The sequence below is a fragment of the Rhinolophus ferrumequinum genome, chromosome 27 (genome assembly GCF_004115265.2).
Source record: "Rhinolophus ferrumequinum isolate MPI-CBG mRhiFer1 chromosome 27, mRhiFer1_v1.p, whole genome shotgun sequence".
NCBI classification, from domain to species: Eukaryota; Metazoa; Chordata; class Mammalia; order Chiroptera; family Rhinolophidae; genus Rhinolophus; species Rhinolophus ferrumequinum.
Genome location: NC_046310.1, coordinates 24332287 through 24357561, shown reverse-complemented (window position 1 = coordinate 24357561; position 25275 = coordinate 24332287). Strand labels below are relative to the sequence as shown.

At 46.1% G+C, this 25275-nt stretch overlaps 1 protein-coding gene across 1 annotated transcript in view; it reads right to left on the bottom strand.

Annotated features, from left to right (window-relative positions):
* PCNX2 (pecanex 2) overlaps positions 1–25275 on the bottom strand; it is a 219624-nt gene that overhangs the window by 14796 nt on the left and 179553 nt on the right. The window contains exons 26-28 of the mRNA XM_033099629.1: positions 17613–17866; positions 11991–12224; positions 10455–10567 (exon numbers count right to left, since the gene is read on the bottom strand). Coding sequence (XP_032955520.1) covers positions 10455–10567; positions 11991–12224; positions 17613–17866 — 601 coding nt within the window. The remainder of the gene's footprint in view (positions 1–10454; positions 10568–11990; positions 12225–17612; positions 17867–25275) is intronic.

The window sequence follows — 25275 nt, the reverse complement described above, 5'->3', positions numbered from 1 at the left end:
TGAGATGGCTGGGCTCCCGCAGCACCATGTGCGTGCCAAAGTTAATAAATAAAAATAGCTCTAGAAACACTCCTCCTTTACATGAGACGAAGTACATGGTACTTGAGTGCATTTTCTTTTTAACTGGAAAAGACACCACTCAACCTGGAACACATGCATGGCTCAGCCTGCGCCGGAGTCTGTAAGACGCACCAGGTCTGCTCGGCTTCCTGTCGGCCCCCCGCCTCCCGTCTGCCGGCTCAGTCCTTGTTCCAGTCAGGACTTGAGCAATGGTCTTGCCTTTTTAGCTGAGTGTGCATGTGTGTGTGCACGTGTGTATGCGTGCACATGTGTGCGCGTGCTGGAAAGGACGTGCCAGCCTCTGCCTCAGAGTGACCCTGCACCCCCAGCAGACACAAGGACCATATAGCAGGGTCTCACTGCGTCTAATTGTACTGACCCCACTGACCCTGTCTGTCTGGTTCCTGATCCAGCCAGAAGCCACGAGGACATAACCGCTGATGGGTACATCAGCGGGAGGCTGATGGGTACCGCGGGAGGCTGGGGCCATCAGCACTTAAGCGCAGTTGTTCACGACCATCCTGGAAACGGCCACTTTCTGCCTCGAGGCTCCGGCTGTTGCCTGTCAGCCCCTGACGACACTTCAGCTCCAGGCTTATGCCTTCACGGGTCCAGCCCACTTCAGCATCCTCAGCCTTCACCTTCCAGGGCAATGGCCAGCTGAGGGGGGCCAGCTGGAGCAAAGGTTCTTTTTCATCTCTTCTTGGTCAGTTTTCCTTGTTCGCAGAGGAGTCCTCACAGCTCTAATCTAGCCAGAGGTTGCTTATGCCCCTCTAAGCCTGACTCTTGTTCAAAAATCACTGACCAGCTCAGCCCAGTTTTCACCTGTACCCTCTCTTACTGGTCTCAACCGGTGGCCATTTTGCTGCTCAGGGGACATTTGGCAATCTGTGGAGACATTTTTGGATGTCACAAGTGGGGGTGCTACTGGCATCCAGTGGGGAGAAGCCAGGCAGGGATGCTGCTACAATGCATAGGACAGCCCCCCACAACAAAGACCCATGCAGCCCTAAAAGGCCACAGTGCACTGTTGAGAAACCCTGCTCCTCCAGAAACAAGGGGACCACCGGAGGATACAGATCCTAAGGGTGGGGGATTGAGGTCATTATCTTGGATCCAGACTTATGGATCTTAGGATGCAGAGCGAAGTGGCATTGATGCTGGGATAGTTTTTGTAGGACTGACAATGGGCTCTTCAGAGCAATGATTTGTCCATTTTAGTGACTTATTTCCCGAACAGGTCTGCGTCCTCTGTGCTTCCAGGTCTGTTGCAGTGTGTCGGGGAGCTTGTAGGACACATGCAAACAATTACGTGTGACTTGCAGCCCATTTCCCTGTGCTCACTGATCAGTGACGGAGATACTTCAGACAGCACGTGCTTATTTACCCAAATCGGTATCCCAGGCACGTCCCCGGGAACGGCGTGGCACACATGCTTTACTCCCCTCTGGAATCCAGCACCCACGTACGTACTGGTCTCACCATTCATCCCATCACTGCTGACCACACTCCTGCCAGTTTCCAAAACAAAATCTACAGTCCAGGTGACTGGCACCACCTCTGAGCGACTGGAAGGGAGGGAGAAAGGACAATGCCATGTTTTTCTGCAGGTTTGTGGGTTACTAAGTACTGGTTCTGTCAGTTCATGTCCTTCTCCTGGAGGCCTATACAGATGTATTATTATTACCCTTTCACGTACGAGGAAACAGGCTGTCAGAACTGAGAATGAGGATGAGACAGGTGGAAACAGATACTCTGTGTGTCATGTCACACCCTGGAAACACGAGAGCAAACCCATGGCTGCCCCCCAGGCTACCTGTCTCTTTGGGAAACCAGAGTTGCTCTGAAACGTGTAACTGGAGTCGTCTTCTTAAAGACCAGCTCTGAGGTTGTGTTAGAATCAACAAATCTCTTCAAAGGCTTCAGGTGACTCACACAGTAAAAATACTACAAAAGTGTAGTTCTTGAACTCACCCCCAGCTCACCCTCCTGAGGTGGGTCACCAGCAACTTTCCAACGTGTAATCTGTGTGTGTACAAATCCTGAACTGAGGGTGTATTAATAGCTCTTTCAGGCACTCTTTATTCAGGAAGCTACCTTATGGGCCCCTGGTTTGGATCCCAGCAGTCTCCTACCTGTAAAGAGGCACTCAGAAAGAGAGCAACGGCGCCCCTCCAGGAGCTCCTAGGTACTTGGTTTGGAGTTCAGTGCCACCTGCGAGGCAGCATATGGCCCAGCAGGGCTGGAGGGATGCGAGCCAGGAGCTCCAAACGTAAGCTCCGGTCTTGGCTTTGACACTTGTGGTTGATATTTGGGCAAGTCTCTCGTCCTCCTTAGCTATTTCTTTCTGTGTTCGTCCTTGGGAGCAAGTCCATCCAGGGGTGTGTGCAGGCTGGGTGAAGGGCCTACTAAGAATCTAAATGGGGGACTGAGTACACACTTGTGGTTTAAGGACACCCCAGTATCCAGCATTCATCTGTCCTCTGAGACCCACACCTGAGTCCTAAAAGACACAGAAGGTGTCTCCAAGAGAGCTGAGGCATTCAGAGCGCAAGGTGGTGGCAACTCCTATAGGAAAGGGCACCGGGCCACAGGAGGGGGTGGGGCGCACAGCCCACAGTGAGCTTTGGGGGCCCTGATGCAGACATCAGCAGGCACCTTCAGCAGCTCTTGGCAAAACCCAGCACAGAGCACATTGACCAAGGAAGCTTCGGGAAATGAAGACACGGTGGGAGCCGTGGAGTGGCTGTCCTCCCATGGAGGTGTCCACACGGCCGGGGTACTCTGAGGAAGGCCAGTCACAGCGCCTCCCTCCTCCCTCGAGCCTTGAGAGAGGATGACATGCATCAACCACGTAAAGCTCAGGACCGTCCCCAGTACACAGTAAGGACAAGGCAGGTGTGCACCTCGATCGTTCTTCTTCTCACCTTGACCTGGTCTGTCCCAGCAGCACAGGCCGCGGTGATCAAGACAGGTGTTTATAGCGCAGAATCTCGCATAATCATTGGAAAGCAACCATGTGGCCAAAGGGTTTCAGTGACACTGTTTCAAATAAATTCCAAATAAAGTGTGAAATAATAATCTCCAAGCAAGAAATAATTAAAAGGCAAGAGTTGATGATGAACTTTTAAAACATACATTCACCCTCCTGGCGTTTTACCACCTGGCAGATCTAGGCTTCTGAGTCTCCGTATCAATGGGATAAACTGCTATTATACAGAGCCCACGCTTCCTAAGGCCAGCTGGGGACCAGTGTCCGGCGGGCTGCTGAACGACCGGTCACTGGCAGCTTGCTCAAGAGCAGAACTATGTCTCCAACCCAATTCCCAGAGAGTCTCAGCTGGCAGTTTGGAAGGGGGCCCAGCTCTATATTCTGAACAAGGCACCCAATTGTGGGGTGCAATGGGGTTCGGGGTTTGAGGCACCAGAGAGCCTGGGAATCTCCTACTGATGTGCAGACATTTCAGAGAAGCCAGGGGCCTGGGGTTGTAGAGCTGAGCCTGGACTCCAGGCCCAGACAGAAGCAGGCTTTCCCACGGTGTTACAATTTAAGGTCCCAGAAATTCTCACTCATTTTTCTAGGTTATAATCTTTTTTTATGCTTTAGACTTATATATTTCCCCCTGCTCCAAGATTCTGGTTTTAGCTTAATGACCTAACTTGTATCTCCTAGGTCAGAATCTTACCTCATGTTTTCTTTATCTATTTCTCTTTAGATCCTGATTTCTGAGTTTCCAACCCCAGTCTGGCAAGTGGCCCTCAATCGTGTCCGTAATATGATCCAGGCTGATGTCTGGCCCGTTTGGTGCCTCATCTCCAATGAAGGTTGGGAAGAGAAGCTGAGATTATGTCTTGGGTTTCTGAACAGCACTATTTTTCTCTGTCCACTGTGGGTGAGTAAATGGTAGATGCGACCTCAGACCATGACAGTGACCTCCTGCCACAAGGTCAGATGTCAGAGCTCAGCCTCCAGCACAGGGCTTGGCGTCGCACATCTTTGGCTGGCTTGTTTACCTGTCACTTTTCAAGATTACATTTATTTTGAGTTTCTATCCTCTTGGAAGGCTATTCTAGTCCAAGAATCAGCAAAATTTCTTCTGCAAACAAACATGTTTCTGCCATGAAATGCAGACATGTCCTAACCTTTTATGTGTAAACAGAGCACCGGCTGGATCTGCTTATCACCTTCCATGAACCTGAAGATGGTAACCGAGCCGCCTCTTAGCCTCTGCGGTCAGTGAAAATATTCTGACTTCCTACTGAAACATCCCATTATATTTGTATGCCTTTCTTCAGCGGGGGTCATAGTTCTCCACGGGAGATATGCCTCAAACTCCAAATTTCCAAAATGATCAGTGTTTGCTTGTCACATCCATATTAATCCATTCTATCTCCATAGCATATCGACATTTTATTTTATTTGAAGACATTTTATAGACTTGTTCTCTTTTGTTCACTTGTACTCAGCTTATCATTTAAGATGATTCTCACTTACTCATCCTCCCTAGTTTGGCATGCACATATTTTTATTTCTGAAGGATTGTCCATCAGAGCTGTGTCACTGTCATAAAGTCAAACTCTGTCCCTTACAGATCCATCAAATGAAGCAGAGTGTGTGAGTGACATTAGGCGGTAGTATAAGATTTACCTGGGGAGACAGTGTCCAAAATCTTAAGTTACTCTTCAACAGTCAATATATGAGAATGACTTGTTAGGTCTCATAAGTACCTAAGGGCATACTCCTGATTTTAAAATTATACAAGGACAGAGTACACATACACACAGACGCACACACACACACACACACACGCACGCACACACACGAGCCATTCATAAAAGTATGAACATAGATATAACTACATGAAATAAAATAATTAGAAAATTGAATCCATCATTATATAAAAATAATAATATATCATGACCAAGTAGAGCTTATCTCAGAATTGTAAGGAGATTTCAGCACAAAGAACTCTATTAAAATAACTCATTACATTAGTAGATTTAAAGAGAAGAATATCATCGGAATGTGTGTCTCCAATTTTAAAAGAATTCAACATACATTCCTGATAAAAGTTTTAGCCAGCTAGAAAGAGAAGCAAACTCCCTGTCTTGATAAAAATGTTCTAATAGAAACCTAAACACCTTATTTTTAATGCTAACGTATTACACGTGTCCCCATGAATGTCTGGATTAAGACAAGGCTGCGGTGATAGGCAGAATGATGGCCCCAAAGACATCCACACCCTAGTCCTGAGCTGTGAACATGTTACCTTACACAGCAAAGGGACTTTGCAGATGTGGCTGAGAATTCTGACATGGGGGTATTATCTTGGACTATCTGGGGTGGGCCTAACGTCATCACAGGGGTCCTTATAAGTGAGAGAGGGAAGTGGGAGAGGTAGTTTGGGTCAGAGGGAGGTTTGCAGACGCTGCAGCGCTAGCTCTGAAAACAGAAGTCGCACTTGGACCGCAGGCAGCCTCTGGAATGGGACGGGCTGTCCCCTCAGAGCCTCCTGCAGGAACGCAGCCCTGCCAACACCTTGATTTTAGCCGAGGGAAGCCCCTTTTGGACTTGTGGCCTCCAGACTGTAACGTAATAATTTGTATTGCTTTAGGCCACCACGTTTGTGGTAATATGTGACAGCAGCAATAGGAAACAAATACAGATGCCCACTTCCAACACTGCACTGGAGGTCATAGCCAATGTAACAAGAAAAAGAATTGTTATAGATATAGAAAAGAAAAAGCCAAAATTGGCGTTATCTGCAAATATGTCTTTCTACCAGAAAAATCAAAGAAAATTAATTGACATATTATATTTATGATAGAACTCAGTAGAGGTGCCCAGAAGGAGGTCAATATTAAAAAAATAGAAAATGTGACAGCAAAAAAGATCTATTCAAAATCACAATAAAACTATAAAATACTTAGAAATAAATCCATTAAGAGATTACAAATCTCAAAAAAATAATATTTTACTGAAAGACATTTAAAAAACTGAATCATTGCAAGGTACACCATATTATTGAATAATGTCCATTTTTTTTCTCGAATTAACCTGTAAATTCAATACGATCTCAATCAAAATTCCAACAGAGGATTTTATAGAATGTGATTCTAAATTTTACCTGAGGAGTAAATACGCAAGAATAGCACCCCCTCATGAAACTACAACAGGTAAGAAAAAAAAGAAAGACGAGCAGACTGAGCTTATCAGATGCCAAACAATGCATCACTCTAGTAAAACAAACGGTATGGTTTTGTTGTAAGAGTAGAGAAATGGATCATTGTAACAGAAGTGGAAATTGAGGAGCGCATCCTATGTATGGGGATGTAGTGTGTGACAACAGTGGTATTTCAAGTTTGTGGTGATTTTCACTAAGTAACTAACTATGAGCTACTTAGCAAACAGTGTTGAACTATCAGCCATCCATTTGGGAAAAACACTGGGATCCCTAGTTCCCACCATGTATGCAGACAGTGTATTCTCTGTGGAGTTGTTGGGAGCCTATTCTCTATGGGTCCCATTATTCTCCAACACAGCCTACGGGTTTGCCGTGAATGCAAGGCACAGGCCGCTCCGCAGAGTTCTATTTGCAGCGAGCACCCTTGTGGGGTTAATAGCATCATTCTTTGCTATAAAATAGCTGGTTCTGTAAACTCATCCCCGAGCCCGGAGGGTTTGGGGGCCAGGGGAACTGACACAAATAGACTGACGCTGTGCTGTGCGCAGTAAAGTCCTTTATCTCTGACCCAGGCGTCTCATGTCCTCTGCCAGAATCCATGAAACAGTAACAAAACAGCTAATAAGTGGAATCAAATCAAATTCCAAGACCCAACAGGATTCAAAAACTAAATTGAAAGAAATAAAAGTACAGAAGTATCAGAGGAAAAGGGAGGCTGGTATTTTTATACCCTGGAGCTGCAAAAACAGGTTTAAGAAAGACACAAAATTGAGAAATAGTAAAATAAAAAATTTAAAAAGATGTCATAGATAATTATCAAAGACACAAGTATCTTGCTAGAAAATATTTTAGCAAATTTATAAATTGCTCCTAAAAACCAGTATGTACCTAACAAAAATGGGTAAAGCAGATAAGTGTACAGGCAATTCACATAAAAAACTATAACTGACCAATAAATATGTAAAAAGATTGTTACCCTCACTATTAATAATGGACATGTAAATTCAAATCAGAATGAGATATTTTTCATGCATGAGATTAGAAAAATTTAAAAGATTGAATACCCAGCATTCGTGAGGGTATGGCACCACACTCTTGGTGAGAATACAGCCTGTGACAGCTTTTTTGGTGAGCAATTTAACAGTGTCTATAAAAATTATGTTATAAAAATTTTTTGAGCTCTGGTAGCATTTTTTGCAAGCAAACCCATGTATTGAACTCCAGCATATGGAAAGTAGAGCACAGCTGTTTGGCTGAAACAGAGGTGGCGTCCTGTTAGGCTCCAGCCTCCCCCCACAAAATCCGTCCCTGTCCCCGTGACATAGCCGAGGAAGTCAGAACTCCATGGACGTCACCCTGAACCACTGGCCGGGGACAGCGTGGAAAATCAGTTACCTTGTGCAAGTCAAAGACTGAAGTGAAAGCACTGTGCTGTGGGAACCCTTAGGAAAGGGAGCCAGTCCCCAGGAATCACACCTTCCTCTGGAATACCAAGGAGAGCCTTCCCAGATTTATCTCATCACTGTTTGGAAAAACTAGAGTTGCCATGGAGTATGAGGAGCTGTTTGAAACAAAGGAAATCCCATCAAAACAAGGTTGAAAAAGCAGCTGGTAGGCATAATGCTTAATCAAGGAAAAAATAAATAAAGCAGACCAAGCAAGAAACACCTGGAGCAGGACTCTGAACAAGTCACACAAAGAACAAACTTGAAGACTTTGAAAGTATCGTATATCGGAACTGAAAGACTGAAATCTTTGAAGCATTTCATGTGCAATTTGTAAAGAAAATTTGAAATTTATTAAAGAAACTTCAGATTGGTCAAACCAAAGAACATGTATGTGGGACGCTCTGAGTATCTGAAGGCTGATTTTGTGATTTCAGGCTCCCCAGCCTCTGACGCCGTCCTCAAACAGTGTTGTCTGTCAGCCACATCGTCCCGGGTTACAACGCCGCCCACTAGCCTTCTGTTAGGCTTTCAAACAGCCGACAACTACGAGGGAGCTGCCTGGGTCTAGCATGAGGCTGAGCCCAATAGGAGGGAAGGGAGGCTGGAGGCCGGTCAGCTCCGCCCAGAGTATTTCCTACAACAGGTATTCACATTGGGAAGGGGCGCGAGGGCTGTTCCTACAGAAGAAGGAACTAGGAGGTCGGATTCCAAGCCTGCTGCCTACGTGCTCCGAGACACAGAACTCAGGCAGACGTTCATCACACAGAACAGACCATCCAGGCCTAGTGAGCAAAGAGGTTCCATTGCGATGGCGATTCCTGTAATTAAACCTGTTACAAACCAGCCACAGGCTGTACCTTACAAAAGCTAAAGATAAACCTGCCTCTATTCTTCTGGCACCTTGCAGAAGTGAAAGATAAACTTAGTATTGTTCTGCTTTCCTCCTTTTCCCCATACCAAGAAATTTTCCACAGAAAGGAGAAACACATACAAGCCCTACCTGAATGTGCGGGGGGGTCTCTCTTTCACTAGTGATTAGAGACCGCGACCCCGTCCGGGTGGTTAGGGGGGTGGGTGGGGTGGCCTTTTCTTACTCTCTGTTAAATAAACTTAGTTTCACTTTAAACTCTGTATCAGCTCACGTTCGAATTCTTCCCTACATGAAGCCACGAACCTTCTAGGTCCAGGACTTGAGTCCCTACTCTGGGGATTCACCCGTCGGCATCAGTGTGGACTCAATACTTAAGGTAAGTCAGGTAGCCCTTCTCACCTGTAAGATAATCAGAGCATTCTGAGATGTGGGAGTGGAAACAGTAGCTCATGTCACCAATTCTGATTACCTCGGTCCTTACCTTTCCCCCTCAGTGACTCAAGGCCACTCCTCCAGCGAGAAGTGACCAGGACTGTCAGTCACATCCCTTCCCCCTTATCTATTCACAACAAACAACTGACGATGCCCTTCCCCAGCTGCCACCAGTAATGCCCCACCCCTGTCCCCTGCAGGAAGGGTACATGCAAACAGTCGACAACCCCCTGGACTTGTTTCCCTGACAGCCGTTGTGAGGGTTGTTAAATAAAGACACAAGTGGGCTTTGCCCCTGAGAAGCTTGGAATCCAACCTGGTTATCCAACAAACCAGGAATCCAACAAAACTCACTCAAGTCAAGTATCTGCAGGACCCCTTTTGCACAGCATCGTGTCAAAAATACAATACAGAAACCCTGAAGAAAGTCCAAGGAGAGGAGAAACCAAGGAGGAAGGCTAATAGAACTTTCTTTTTTCTTTCCTTTTTTTTCTTTTTTTTTTTTTAGGCTCCCTCATTCTGCATGCTTCTCGACCTTGGCCATGTGCTGAAATCTCCCGGCGAGCTGTAAAAATCCTGGTGCATGTCCACCCACAGAGGTTCTGAGGGAGTAGGACCTGGGCGCCAGGAGATTTGAAAGCCCCTCAGGAGACGTGAACGTGCACATTCGGGTGACTCCAGTGGACAAGCAGAGTTCAGAACATGGTCCATGGTGCTAGATGCCATTGGAGCAGTCTGTGAAATGGCCATCGGTTTGGAGGATGAGAAGGTGCCAGATGAAATCCATCAGAGCAGTTTAGCCAGAGTGCCAAGAGCGGGGCGCAAACTGGCAGCGAGGCAGTGGGGGCTCTGGTCGTCTCACTTGGGAACGAAAGGTCAAGAGCTCTTTGTGAGTGCGAGATAAGAGCTCAGTGACAGGGAGGGAGGGTGAAAGGGCGGGGAGTGAGCTTGATTTTGTTCTGGTCCTTCAGAAGGAGAAACTGGCTGTTTACATACAGAAGGGGAAGGTCCAATAGAACGAGAGTTTGAAAAAGCAGGAGAAGAGGCCTCCCATTAATCAAAGCCCCAGAGACAGGCGAGTAGGGTCTAGACTAGAGAATAGATGTGAGAAAACACAGGGAAAAGAAACTAGTATCGAGCATTAATTTTGCTAGACACCATTAATTTGCTAGGCATTCATCTGTATGATTTAATGTAATCTTCCCAGCAAATCTGCCAGGCCCCTTGTAACACTCAAGCCCCCGTATCCATTATTCCGGGGTTTTGCCGGTTCACATTAGGGCCATTTCCCAATCTTGTACTCGAAAAGATCACAGAGATCAAGAAAGTCTTCTTGCAGGCCCAACATGATTTATTACGGAACGCACTATCTGAAAGAAGTATAAGCAGTCCAAATTTAAAATAAAGAAAATGGGGCAAAAGACTCTGTCAGAAACATGCAGTGCCAGTGCCAGGTACCTGAGAGCGACGCTGTGCGCGGCTGTTCCCAGAGCTCTCCTCCCGAGGATGCACAGGGCGAAGGTCAGGGTCACTAACGGAGAGTCCTCGTCACTGTCCAGGGCCTTGGAGGGCTGAAGAGCAAGGATGTTAATTCAGCTGGCGCACAGGGGCCAACGAGCAGCACAGCCTCTCCAGAGCAGTCAGTTACTTACAGGAGGCTTTTAAGGCGCCCACTGGGGTCATCCCGTCCCCGTTCCCGGGGGCGGGGACACTGTTTCTTGAAGCAGGTTCTCTTGTGGATGGACATGGGGAAACATTTCACGAGAAGCTACCATAGGGGAGGAGTGGGGTAACATGGAGCTTGCTGACCTGATTCCCTGGGATTTTGAATATGGCGCTTCAGGTCATAAAGATGGTCAGCCGGATGCCCGCTTCACTGTCACCGCCCTCCCCACTGCCCACCTCACTGCCACTGCCCTCCTCACTGTCACTGCCCTCCTCACTGTCACCGTCCTCCTCACTGTCACCGCCCTCCTCACTGTCACCGTCCTCCTCACTGTCACCGCCCTCCTCACTGTCACCGCCCTCCTCACTGTCACTGTCCTCCTCACTGCCACTGCCCTCCTCACGGCCCTCCTCACTGTCACCGCCCTCCTCACTGTCACCGCCCTCCTCACTGCCACCGCCCACCTCACTGCCCACTGACCACCTTCACACTGTGCAACGCAGGGGAGTTGCACATCTAGCAGGGAGAGAAGTACAGGAATCAAGGTCAGATGAGTGTTTCTGTTATCCCTACAATGAGGAGGCCCCCTGAGTGACCATAAGTTCACAATCAACCACTAAATTAAGGGGGTCATCCAGAGTCAGCCTAAAAAACGTGGCGGGGGGAAGGGCAGAAGAAATTAGAGTCAAAATGTCTTTTGCAAGAAAAATGAAATGATTTCATGACCCAACTGAGGAAAGAGGAAGCCACCATGGCGTCAGCCCACTCCCCCCTTTGTTTGTCTCCCCTTGTTCCTCCTCCTTGCCTGCCCTCCCCCTCTCATTTATAAGCTGTCACGTCCTTAGTTTTGGTCTCAGAGGCTGTGTTCATCTCCAGAAGCATCCTCAGCACAGGAGCTGATGCACGAGAAACACAATTGAGCAGGAACGTGGACTATATGACTGTTAAACAGAATTTCTTGTCCACAATTCAGTATGTGCAGTAAATCCCCCAGATTTCCCACAGATACATGTTGTGCAGAAATCTCAAAAAGCAACTTTCAACTAAGAAGTTTCCAGAGTTTTAAAGCTACGACAGAGACTTAGGACTGCCTGCTCCTGAGTCCAGTGTACAGGGAAAATACACCTGCAAGGCTCCTTCATGGGAGTTGTGGCACATAAATTCTGCCACTTAATTCTGCTTAGTCGTTAAACAGGCATTTATCCACATACCAATGGTTTTTCTCTTCTTTATTGTATTACAGTCTGTCAGGGAGGGTAGGAAAGAGATGGGCTTTACATGTTTCCTTGTTTTTGAACCTGATGTTCAAGCGACCAGCCCCTCCCTACCTCTTGTCTTTTCCGTGCACAGTACTGGATCCATTCGAGATAGACGTTACAGTAGCTGGCGCGTGTGACCCCCTGGAGACACGGAACGTAGTCGTCGTCAATGTTGATGTTGAACGTTGCAAGGTCACGCTCGATGTAATGCCACTTGGCAAACGGCTGCAGGGACTTCAGGAGAGACTCATTTTTGATCCAGGACAGGAGTTTGGGGGATGTTACCATGTAGTATATTATACTCTGTAGAGAGAAAGCAAGATTTTCAGCCATTCTAAAGCCAGAAAGACTTTCCATTTGTTATATCTCATAAAGGAAATTGCGATCAGAGAAATATGAGACATGAAATCCCCATGGGGGGTGGTCCACTTGAGACATTCTGAAATGTTCTCTTAGGGGTCATTAAGGGGAGAGGGCAGTGTGAAAACAGAACACTCACAGAACGTACCAGAACAGACTTTCTGTGGGAAGAAAGAACGACAGCCAGCCCCATCCTTTCTGAGGGAAGCACATGAAAGCACCCATGGCTTACCACAGCTTCTGTGGACGCCAGGCTAAGCTGAGCCAGCTGAACGAGACTGGGAAACGCTCTTCTGGCCCCAGCCAGAGTGTTGAATGAGCTAAATCAGCAGAGTCCTCAGGGGAAGTACTTATGCTGTAAAATTGTGGTAACACACATGCACACGTAATCCTGGGCGTCCAGACAGAGGACGTCTGTGATGTGCTCACAGACAACCCACGTTCTTCTCCTCCAGACACTCTACTTAAGAGGCCCAGTGGGGAAAACGCCACCCTCAGACTTTATTATTCAGAGTCACAGCTTTATCGAAGGCCAGCTTGTAGTCTTCGAATGCATCCATCTTTCCAAAAGGCTAGCACCTGGCCTAGAGAAGTAAAAGTGTGACACAGGAAACGGCAATCCAGGTCTGACGGGGGCACATCAGCAGCAGGTCGGACCAGAGTGCTGGGGCGTCCCCTCCACCCCTCACTGCACTGTCATTTCCTCAGTGCCCCTGAGGCTCAGGTGAGCCCGGGAGCCTTACCTGCCGCCCAGCTCCAAATCTGGGAAATCACGAGGGTGGGAAAAGCGGGGTGGCGTTGGATGCAAAGAGGCAGTGACACGTGTTCCTGCAGAACCAAACCCTTCATGAAGGGCCTTCCCCGGTTCTAAAACACATGCTTCCCCAGTGAGCAGACAGGAGGTAATGCTCGTGGAGCAGACATGAACAGGGCTGAGGGGACAAGCTATGCAAATGAGTGGGCACAGCCACTGTGGTCCTCCCCCTTTGGCTGGGATGAGGAACCTGGTGATTGGTGGCCGAGGTGCCTGGTTTCAGGTTATTTCAGGAGAGTGAGCAGGTGAGCAGACAGACACACGCGGTAGCTGGATGTGGGCAAACACCTGGCCAGCCTCGCTCTGCTGTCAGGACCAAGAGTGGCTGGTATTCCCTATAGGCTCCAGCCCTCCTGTCCCCAAACTGGTGGGGGTGGGGGCGGAGAAATGACATCCAGACAATAAGTAGAATCCAGGAATTCACAGGTTCTCCCACCTCTGTACTACGGAGCCCAGGACACCTGTGCTGGCCCTGAGAAATCCTTCCAGGGTCAGGAGGGAGGGAGGAAGAAGCCAAAGGAAGCCGAAAGCAGAGGAGGGAGAAACAGGCGCTATCAAGGGCGCTTTCCATCACTGCTTTGAGGTTTAAAATGAGAAATGGGTGTGGAGCACTTCGCCTCTGGCCTGGCAGGCACTACAAAGAAATAATAATAACAGCTACCTTTGGCATCTGTCACTTGCTACCCACCAAGCGTGAGGCCGCAGTGACAGCAGCCAAGCTGAGGTCTGAAGCAGGGGTGAGGGAACAAGAGACCCAGAGGGCACACCTGAGGTGTAAATTCCAACTCTGGGCGCTTCTCTGATGTCTAGTCACCTTAAAACTCCTGTGAGCTTGGCCGTTTAAACAGTTGGCCCAAAGTCACAAGCAAATGACAACTGGCCACAGCCACAGTCACCACTTCTCAGCTGACAATGACAAAAGGAAAAAAGAAATGTGGTCTGTCATAACATCTGGCCCAGTAAACATCTGGTCTAGTCTTCCCCAATATGTCCTGATCACGTGTCCCAGATGGAATAACAAACAAATCAGAAGACGAACGTTTACCTTTCCATTCCTTTCTAGCGAGGAACTAAAACAACCCCTCGAGATGAAGTCAGAATAGTTCAAATCACAGAAGTTACAGCTTCCTCCTCTAGTTCTGGCAAAATCCTGCAGTGCTGACTTTGGAGAAAAACCCCCACTCCATGCCCAGTTTTCCTGTGCATGCGGGGACTTGGTCCCCAGACCTCTCACTGGGAGAAAACAGAACCACCCCAACTAGTTGTAAACCATACTCCATTTCCACTTCATTTGGGCAGAAATTCTGTCAGGGAGACATGTCAACGAACAGTGAACAGTGGGAAAACCTTCCGAGTCTGTCAGGGAGAGATGGATACAATACTAAGTAAAACTGATAAGTAAGGATGGTGAAAAGCAATTGCGTAGACCCTGATCCGTGCTGAAAGCAGGACCTCTTCTGAATTAATTCACTATGTCTGGCTCCTCCAGCAGGATTCTCCTGGTTTCTCATTTTAATTGCAGATCAGTGCATCCTATCAGACGGCTCCTTCCAGGAAGGGGGCCCCTGGCAGGCAGACCAACATGTCCGGGTTTTCCACTCCTCATTCTGCAAGCCCAGCGATAAGCTCATCTCCTGTCTCCAGGAGTCAGGCAGAGACAATGGCCGCAGGAACACCAGGCCCTCGCAGAAGGCTGATGTCTGGACTGCAAAGAGGGTTTGAAACATGAATAAATGGAGGAGGCACAGGGGGAAACCTCAAGTCGTCAGGAACGAAATGATTTCAAATATATTCAGGGAGGGTGGGGGAACTGACCCAGTTTATTAGGAGATTAAAAAAAAAAGAATTTTTTTATGCGAAGGCATTATTCCAAGCTCTTTTTCCTTTTGATTCACTTGTCCAATAAAAAATAATAAAAAGAGTAAAACTGAACTCGTGAAACGTGAAGCAATTCAGAGCTACAAAGGCAAAATAGTTCACCATGGAACCAAGACCAAGGAAGGATATATCCATTCATCTTTATCCTAAAATGCCGTTTCTTCTGTTCTAACAGCCTCTTGGCACTCTGGAAATCTCCTTGAACTAACTGCACAGGGGAATGAGGGCAAGATTGGAGCGACCCCTCACCAGAGGGGAAGGGACAGGGAGCCCTCTGTTTAGAGATGGCCTTGCCTGGATAGGCCTATGGGGACCCATCTGCCTCCAAATCTCTGCCCCTCCTGCTTACTGCTTTGGAGTTAAGAAAATTCTGTTTCTATTGGGCACAAATATGTCTGTAGTGGTTCCCAAGACTAGTTGTATATCAAATCACTTAGGAAACTCATTTAAAAACATAGGCGCTCAGGTGCCTCCCTGGACCCATAGAATCAGAATTTCTGGGCAGGACGTGCCCAGAACCTGTAGAAAATTTCACCTGGCTGACTGGGAGGACTGGATGCCACAGGTCTGCCCCTGGCCAGTGAGAAGTGCCCGTTAGGGAACAAACCGTCACACTGTGCGCCTCTCCTACCCTGCCTGAAACTCTCATGTTAGCATCTGCCTTTGAAAACAGAGTCAAGGGCATTGTTTCCCCACAAGCTAACGATTACCGGGCAAGTTCAGGGCCCCTCAGCCCTCTGCCCTTTGTACATGACCCTGGATTTGTTTAGCAGATTGCAAAGTGCCATTTTAGACAACACATCGGGGCCACGTGCTTCACGGGCTGACCAGCCCCTGTGACCCATCAGCCCCTGGGTCCAGCCCTCCTGCAATGGCCCCAACCTGTAGCCACCTATGAACTAAAGGGGATACTCTACCCTTTCTCTGCTTTTTGAGGGAGGTGCCAGAGATAGTTGGTGGCCATTTAACAGTTTCTCTTTCCATGAGCATAGTTTCTATCTGGGTCCCTGGCTGCCCAGGCTACACTTTCCAGACCCCTGTAGCTGGCATCTGACACCTTCCGACCAATGGGATACAGCAGCAGCACACTGTGGTGACGTCCAGGGACCCTCTTAAGGATCAGCTGGTGAAGGCCCAGGCATTCATCTTCTGTGTCCTTCCCTCCATCCGATTAAGCCTGGAGCGTAAGGGGGGGCACTTAACATGGTGGAACTGGGAGCTGAAGGCACCTAGGTCCGAGGACTTCTGGAGCAGAGTTGCCACACCAGCCTTCGTCTGTGTGTGAGAGAAAGACACGTCTGACGTGTGTGCCACTTACTTCATGGCCCTCTGCCAAATCTAATACCATCTGACGTGCCGAGTGTGCCCAGAGTTGACTGTGAAATCTTCTTGCAGTCTCTTTTATCATGGCTGAGGGGACGAACCACGGAGCTGGGAGGCACGAGGTCACAAGTCCCTGATTCGCTTTCCAGATCCTCCCCAGTTGACGTGAAGCTGGGCAGAACAGCTACAGTGTGGTTGAGATTTGGATGTAAACTTTTGCATCCCTCTAGCACACATGAAGGAGGTGAGTATGAACCGCTAAATCTGTTTTAAATACTCTGCCCCAGAAAAGGGTTTCACAAACATTCCTTGTTGCAATCACCTTGGGGTGTGATAATGAAGTTATTTAACATTCTGACCTTCACGGTCCTTCTATCTCCTGTAAACTTCAGCAGCTACTGCTGCTCCCCACTGTAGCAATTCCAAATTTTGAAACGTCCTCCTTTTCAGTTGGTTGAAACGCCTGAAACTTCAGGCGCCCATGTCACCCTTTTTTTTGTATTTGCTCATTTCTATTGGACCACGTGTCTGCCTCAGCTGGCAGGGAGTTTGGGGTCTCAGACAGATGAGCTTCCTCACTTTGAATGGCATTAAAATGTGGACCCCCTCAGAGGACCGTCGGCACTTCCACCATGCAAACTTCTCCCCACAACAGGGGATCCCACGGAGACTTCCTCAGCCATGGCTGCCGTCCCCTGGCCCTTCCCTTTAGAAGACACCTTCGCCCAGTTGTCACTCTGCATCCTCGGTCACGTCTCACACTGGTTGTACAGGAGACTTATTCCAAACGGCACGTTGTCTGAGTAGAATATACACTGGGCAGACATGGGTGCCGAGAGACTGAAACAATATGTGATTAGTCGCCACATGAGTGAGCGGAAAAGGCTGTCGTAACTAATCCTGATGGCATCACTGCGCTTTGGTTCTGAGTTCTCATCATGAGCTAGAAAGTAATTGTGGTTCTACAGTGGACATTAGCAGAGGACCTGGGTGGACACTCACAGCATGTAAACAAGGCTGGGTAGTACCTTCAGGATGTTCAGTTTACTGTCACCAGCGTCACCGCACAGCGTGCTGTTAGCAGGGGGGACACAGTGGCAAGAGCCCAGGCCTGGAATGTGACGGGCGCGTGAACCTCAGGCTGAAGCAAAGCCCCCAGGGAATCCTCACAAAACCAGCGGTTCCCACACCGAGCTGGGCCTCAGACCCACAGGCCAAGAGGCAGCCTCAAATCGGGCTGTCTGCAAAGCTTTTCCGGTGCCCCTTGATCCAGCCCCCACCACCCCCAGCCGAGTGTCCGGGACCCAGGGCGGTACCTTGACATAGTATCGGACGAGGAGCCTGCGGAGGTCGAACACCTGCAGCATGGGGGCTGCGTTGTTGTCTATGACGCTGTAGCCCTCCAGGATGTACTGCGTCCGCGTGACCTCCCAGGTGAGCCAGCGGAGGTTAAAGGCCGCGTTGCAGGACAACAGGTGTGGTAGGTGGCCCGGTTTGCAGCAGCAGCATCCTCCGTCATCCTCGTCGCCTTCCATGATGGCTTCCACCTCTCTCTGCTGGCAATAGGTTCCTGGCAGAGCACAAACAGGACGCAGTTACAGGATTTGCTGACCGATTTGGAGATGGGATGGAGAAAAGATGAGAGAAGAGTAAGCTCAGTTTTCTGACCTGGTCAAGATGAAAAATGAAGTTGCCATTTCCTGAGAAGGGGAAGGCTGCAGGGGGAACAGCGTGTGCGGAGGCCGGTGGGAAGATCGGGAATTTGCTTTTGTATGTGGTTAAGTTTTTGCTGCCCATTGTTAATCAAAATGGAGATAGCAAGTGGGCAGTTCAGGGGGGAGGTTCTGGAGGAGATTTAGAACATCAAGGAAATTATCCAGACATATGGGCTATTTAACGTAATCTGGGAGAGAGTGCGCATAGCGTGGAGAACAGGTCTGAGGAGTGGGCTCCGAGCAGGCCAACATTTAGAGGCTTGGGGACGTGAGGTGATACTAACAGAGTGAGCAGAATGGCCTGGGAGGTCAGGAGCAAAAGGCAAGTAAAAAAGGCAAGCCCTCAAGGAAGAGGGCTCATCGGCTGTGTCAAATGATGCTGACAGGTCAAGTTACATGAGGAATTAACAGGTTTGACAACATGGAGGTGAACTGTGACCTTTGCAAGAAAAGGTTCAGTGAAACGATGGGTCGGGGAGGGACAATCGAGTGGAGAGAATTCAAGACAGAGGAGGAGGAGAAAAGCAGAGGCAGTAAGTATAGGCAACACTATCGAGGAGTTTTAAAATGACTTTATTATTAATTTTTTGGGCACCTCAATGCACAGGCTGGGAGCTCCTGTATGGGGCTGAATAGAAGTGGTGGGAGTTGCCTTGTTTCTTGCAGGAAAGTACGTGGTGTTTTAGGCTCATGTAAGGCAATCAGCCGGAGGTGTGTGCACAGTTAGGACTGTTACGTCTTTTTGATGAATTGACTCTTCAATCATTATGAAACATTTTCTTTATTTTAGTTATACACCTCATCTTGAAGTCTGATATTAATACAGCTATTTCAGATTTCTTATCATTAGGGTTTGTAAGGGATATAATTTTCTGTCATTTTTCTTTTAACCTATCTAAGTCATCGTATTTAAAACATGTCTCTTGTAAACCACATGTAATTAGGACTTGCTTTTTTTATCAGTCTGATAATCTTTCTTTCAATTATAGTGATTAGTCTATTTACATTTACTGTGAATATTTATATGATTGGGTATAAATCTGTCATCTAGCTATTTGTTTTTATTTGTCCAACTTTTTCCATTTGCTGATCTTTTTTTCTGATCTTTTTTTTTTGACTGAAAAGCTTTTAGTATTATATCAGTTAACTATGTCTTTTTTTTTTTTTTTTTTGCCAGTTGCTCTAGGAATAACAATGTGCATTTTTACCTTATCAAAATCTGCCATGGACTGATTTCATACCACTCTTCCTATAATGTAAGACTATTATAATGGTATATTTACCCCCTCATGTCCTTTGTGTTATTGTCAAACATTTTACTCTAACATACATTTAAACCCCACAATAGAATGTTATTATTTTGCTTTAAAAAATCAATTTTTACACTTGATCTTAGCTAAAAGGCCGAGAAACGATAAACAATCAATTTTTAAAAGGCATTTTAAAGAGAAAAAATATCTTTGCTCACATATTTGCCATTTTTGGCAATCTTCATTCTTTCAGGTAGAATCAACTTTCCATTTGCTATCACTGTCTTTCTACTTGAAGAATTTCCTTTATTATTTCATATAGTATAGGTTAGGTTGTGATTATGTCAACTGTGGTTTACTACCTGGAAATATTTACATTTGCCCTCATTTTTAAGGAGTTTTTCCTAAATGTAGAATTCTGGATTGACAGTTTTATTTTCCTTTCAGCACTTAAAAACATCATTGCATTATTTTCTCGTTTGCATTATTTCTTATGAGAAGTTTGTGAAAATTCATATGGCTGTTTCTCTGTATATAATGTGTTTTTTAAACTTTCTCATGGTCTTTTAAATGATGATTTAAAAAATCTCAGATGCTCTTATGTTTTTTATCTCTAATTTTCAGCAATGTGATGGTTATGTGCTTACAGTTGGTTTTCTTTGTGTTTATCTTGCTTGACGTGCCCTGGGATTTATGGATTGATATTTGCTATCAAACTTTTAAAAGTTTTGAATAATGTTTCTTCAATATTCTTTGCCCCTACTTAATAATTCTCCTCTTGAGACTCCCATTACACATATGTTGGAATGCTTGATATTGTTCCACAGATCACTGAGTCTCTATTTATTTTCCTTAATTTTCAAATTATTTGCATCAGTTTGGATAGTGCCTATTGCCTTGTTTAAAACTTCATTGATCTTTTCTTCTGTTAAGCCTATGCTCTAACATATTCATTTCAGACATTGTTTTATTCAGTTTTGGAATTTCAGGTTTTTACTTTTCTATTGATAATCTCCATCATTTCATTCATTATGATAATCTTTCCTTTGAATTCCTGAACATCTGTTTGAAACTTCTTTTCTGTTAACTCCAACATCTTTGGGCGTATTTCTATTTATTGTGCTGTTTCCCTGTGTATGGACCACTTTTTTTCTGTTTCTTTACATACCCAGAAATTTTTATTATATGCTGGATATTGTTGATGGTGCACCAACATCAGTGGTTTGCTGCAAGTTAAAAATGTAATTTAGGAGGAAACTCTCTTCCAATGAATAAAGTAAGACAGTTCTTAGAAAGAGACTACACAAAGAAGAAGCAAAAAGGAGAATTTTCATCCCAAATAGATTAGCAAAACTGGTGAAATGTAAAATGATGCCTGAAAAATCTGAGCTTCTTTCCAATTTCTCCCTCCTTCATTCCTTTCCATCTGGGCCTAGCATTTATCATGTTGGGATGAATGTCAGAGTTTTTTTTTTCCCTTACATCAAACAAAATGGAAGCTGTGTGTGTGTGTGTGTGTGTGTGTGTGAGAGAGAGAGAGAGAGAGAGAGAGAGAGAGAGAGAGAGAGAGAGAGAGAGCGCGTGCACCTGCGTCTGTGTCTATGTGTACATGGAATGATGCAGAGTTTGGATTTCTACCATCCCAGTGAAATAAGTTACCACCGCCCACTGTGAGCCTGGGAGTGTTTCTACATTGATGAAAGGACAATTGAGGAAACAGTTTGCTGGGAAGGACTGCTCAGCTTGATAGAGACGTCATATCTGCCAAAGATTTTTAATAATCACACAGTTCAGGTAGGTCTGGGTACCACCTCTTAGCAACAAAAGATTCATAGTCAGGATCACATAGTAAAACAATATGAAAATAATGACACCCAACTATTTCTGCACAGGCACTAATTTCGCATTCAAATGCGAATCAAGGCCCATATTCTTCTCAGAGAGGCTTACACAGTTTAGAGAATATTCCCTTCAACAGCGAGACGTGAACATCGACTGCTCCCACACTAACTTTTCGCATCACTGGTGGAGGTGAATGACAAGATGGCTGGCTGACTGGTGTTTTCACTGAAACTGACTTTTGGCATCTTTATGTTGCGGTGTTCTCATGGTCTAACTCAATGGGACATAGAAGGCATTCGATAAATATTTTTAAAATTAATGTTGAAAGTATCCTGGAGTCTTTTGGTTCTGATAGATCAGAATGCCTAATGAAAACTGTGCAAATTCAGTGTTTGAACTGAAAATGAATCTGTCAGACCCCAGATGTCTTGCCACACAATTTCCTGAGTGTGGCGAAATGTGAGGCAGCCATTGGCACTACGGCTGGCAGCCCTCTCCTGACCACCTGGCCCTTTCCCCCTCCCTTTTCTTGTTTCCAAAGGAGCAAGCACTGCCCCCACTCCCAACCTCTGTTTGCCATATCTACCAGCGACAGGCCAGGCCTGGCGTATTTATTCACACTTAATTCCAACAAGGGATGAAGTCAATCTAAGAAGGCATACACAGTACAAAAACAAATGATAAAATTTCAGAGGAAATGGGGACAGGAACAATATGATAACGTCAGAATAATGTCAAGGGGCCCTGACTGTGTTCTCTGATGCACTACATATTTACGAAAGGTCGGCCACAGATGTCACGCAGGCTTTCTAGCAGCCAACCTAGAGAGAAAACTTGAATAGTTTCTTGTGTCTTAAGACAAAATCATTATTTGGAAAGATCACAGTTATTTCTGGCAAAGACACCAGCGAGACGATATTCCCAGGACCCTCATGAAAATAACACAGTGCATTATGGGAACACCATCCTTGATAGCATCTCACAGCAAGTACAAACACAAGGTCCCCCGAGCCGTCCTGACATGGCCAAAGCACAAAGAAAAAGCACTTCTGTAGGTGGCTCAAACAGTCCAGCCCTAGGGACGTGGTCACCTGAGGGCAGAGTTCAGACTCGTGCACACGGGGAGTGTGTCCTTGGAGTGGATAATGTCTCTCCACCTAGTTTTGACAATTACTGTGTCCAGAGCACCAAGGAATTTTGATGTTTTCTCCCTGATAAGCACCAAATATTCTGTGTGGCTGGTTGGTGTAGGTGTGCCTGCCTCAATGGTCAGCCTGGTGAGATGTAGAGGCGACCCTCTCTTGGGAAAGTTGGGACACGAAAGGGTGATAGTTGTCTGAACAAAAGGTCTGGCAACCTTCAATTACCTTAAAGTGCTCCCATGGGGGAAATACTTTAGCTGGCAAGCCGGTGCCAAGGGCAGGATCCCTGAAGGGGAGGAGTGGTGGGACGCAGGGCAGGTGGCTGGAGTGGAAACTGGACTCCTATGGAAGCATTTTAACCTAATTCTGAAGGTAACAGGCAGGTGATGGGGATTTTTTAAGTCCCAAAGAAATGTGGGGAAAGTGGCTCTTAAGAAAGAGTTCCCTGCAGCCTTGCGGGAGTCAAGTGCAGAAACCAGTGATGGGAAGTCAGTTCCCCACAGTCCCAATTCAGGTGCAGAGTGATGGGGGCTGGAACTAGGATGTAGGCTGTTTACCAAGAGGTCAGAGGAAGTGATGGAGACTCTGGGCCATTATGTGATGGGGACTTCAAAGGGACACATTTGAAAGGGTCCCCTGCAGCAGAAAGCCTGCACTGAAAGAAAATGTCAGCGTGCTTTACCACTTTCCAGCAAGAATGTGCATATTACAGCCTAAATGCAGGACACATTTTAAAGCGGGGCCTCTTGGCCCTCCAGTTTTCCTCCTTATCTGATATGAATACTTTGAGAAACAACGCTCAGTTGTTCCAAAGAATCTGACTAACTGGAATCCACAGAAAACCCCAAATATCATCAATATTATTACATTGGTGTTATTTTAAAATTAATAATGTTTTAAAATAATTTTACTAGACTTTATTTGAGCTGAGTTTTCAAATGGTCACTGCCTTCATCAGCCCAGTATGCACTGGGCCAAGCAATGAGGTCCCCATGAGGGGACTCGCAGAAGAGAAGCTTGCACTGCCCTTAAAATACAGTCAGTCTCTGCCACGGGGTAGATGCCAGTTGGGCACAGAGATGGTTTGGCCAGTACTCTTCATGCTGCGGGTGGGATGTAGAGACACACTGGGGTGTGGGCCTTGGATTGTTACATAACATGTATTCGCCTCGGAGGTCACAGTTAGAGTCATTCCTGAATTGCTTAAGGCCACAGAAGGAGGAGGCCATCAGGTACGTCACCGCTGAGCTCAGAGCAGTTCAAGTCCATGAACATTTGGACCTCACAGGATGTGTATTACATGTTGGAAACACAAGACGTGTGAGACGCGGCTCAGACCCAGAGAACTCTTATTGGAGATGCAGCCCCCTGACTGCCCTTCTAGTATTGTGCCCCACTACAGCTCTCCTAGAAGCTCTTGGCGGTTGAATTCTGATTCTGAAGAATTGAGCTTTCCCAGAAAAGACTTATCTTCCAGAGAGTCTAGCTTCCCTGAAGCCACCAGGGACAGAGAAAGGCTGAGGCTCTCGACTTGGGGCCAATCTCTGATGGCAGCCTCCCCACTTTAGCAGAAGTAACTACGGCCGCCGTCACCAACAGATTCTCTCATTACACTTTTTATTTCCTAAATGCTAAACATCCATGTGGGAATCACCCCTTTAAAGTAATCCAGCCTTAAAGGTGGGGAAATAGTCTAGTGACACGACTGAGGTTACGGAGCGGAACTAAAACCAGTGACAGGATCGGCCTGTGGAGCCCCAGATGACTGTAGGTAGTCATTATTTAACTGGACAATGTGTCCCCTAGTCCCCAGTTCCAGTCCTTCAGCAGCATTGGGCTCGTGCAGCTATTAAATACATGCTGAGAACGTAGAAGTGGGTTGGCCCACGGTGCAGTAGAGGAAAAAGACAAAATATGTGGGAATAATTTATAACATGTTTAATTCTGTGGACACAGCAGAAATTTTTTTTATCACAATTTTATATTCCAAGGAGCCTCAATTTGGTTTAAGATCTGTCCAAAGGAGTCCAATTTTCCCCCCTATGATTTGTTTGGCAAGTAGGAATTACAACGTGATGTGATACCTTTAAATGAAAGAGCATTGATTTTCTCAGAGAAATTTTATTTCAAAGCATCATCTATTTTTGTAGAGACCTGAATTATCAACTTAAAAAGTGATTTATCAGAGAGTAAGCATCTCATTTGTTGGACACAAACACATCAACTTGCTTACATAGGTATAATTTCCCCTTTCGTAAATAAGGACGCTGAGTCTCAAAAGCAACTTATCCCCTAGAAGGGTCTGGTCTTTTGAATTTAAAATCAGTATTTTTTCTTTATTACACACTGTCTAATGAGCTTTGACAAATTACAAGCAAAAGTTGCCTGAATTTGCTTTTTTCGACCAGCCCATCTGAGAGAGTGAAATGAACCAAATTGCTTAGTACACATGGTAACTTATGTTGGGCAGGATGGAGGCATAAGTATGAGAAATGGTATAATATATAATAATTATCTCTGTGAATGATGTTTTTTCCCCAATCCTGCCCCATTTACAGTTGAGAAAAGCAATGCACTCAACTTTCCTCAGAATCTGGTACTTCCTATTCATATTTAATTGAAAGTCAAATTATCTTCCTTTCCTCCCACCAACTTATTTTTGAGTGTTGATGTTCAAATATGCAGACTCTGCTAACGTCCCCCAGGAAAGCCCCTTCCCAGACTTGCTATCCAGACAAGCATGGCTTTGTCTCTCCCACTAACATATCACATAATTTGAAATTAAGAAAAATATGGGTTTAAGAATTCCGAATGGAGAACCTATTATTTTATGGGTAAAACTTGCAACAAAAGGATTTAACAGATTATTCAAGCTATGCAGACATAAGAACTAAGGAATCGCTAATGACCTAAATGTTACCATAGAGAAGAGAGAATTCTAGATAGTTCCAAGATTAGTGGGAGAGCTATCACTCTACATGGATTAGCCAGTTAGGATAAAGGTTTGGGTTGGATTAGCTTTAGATAAGA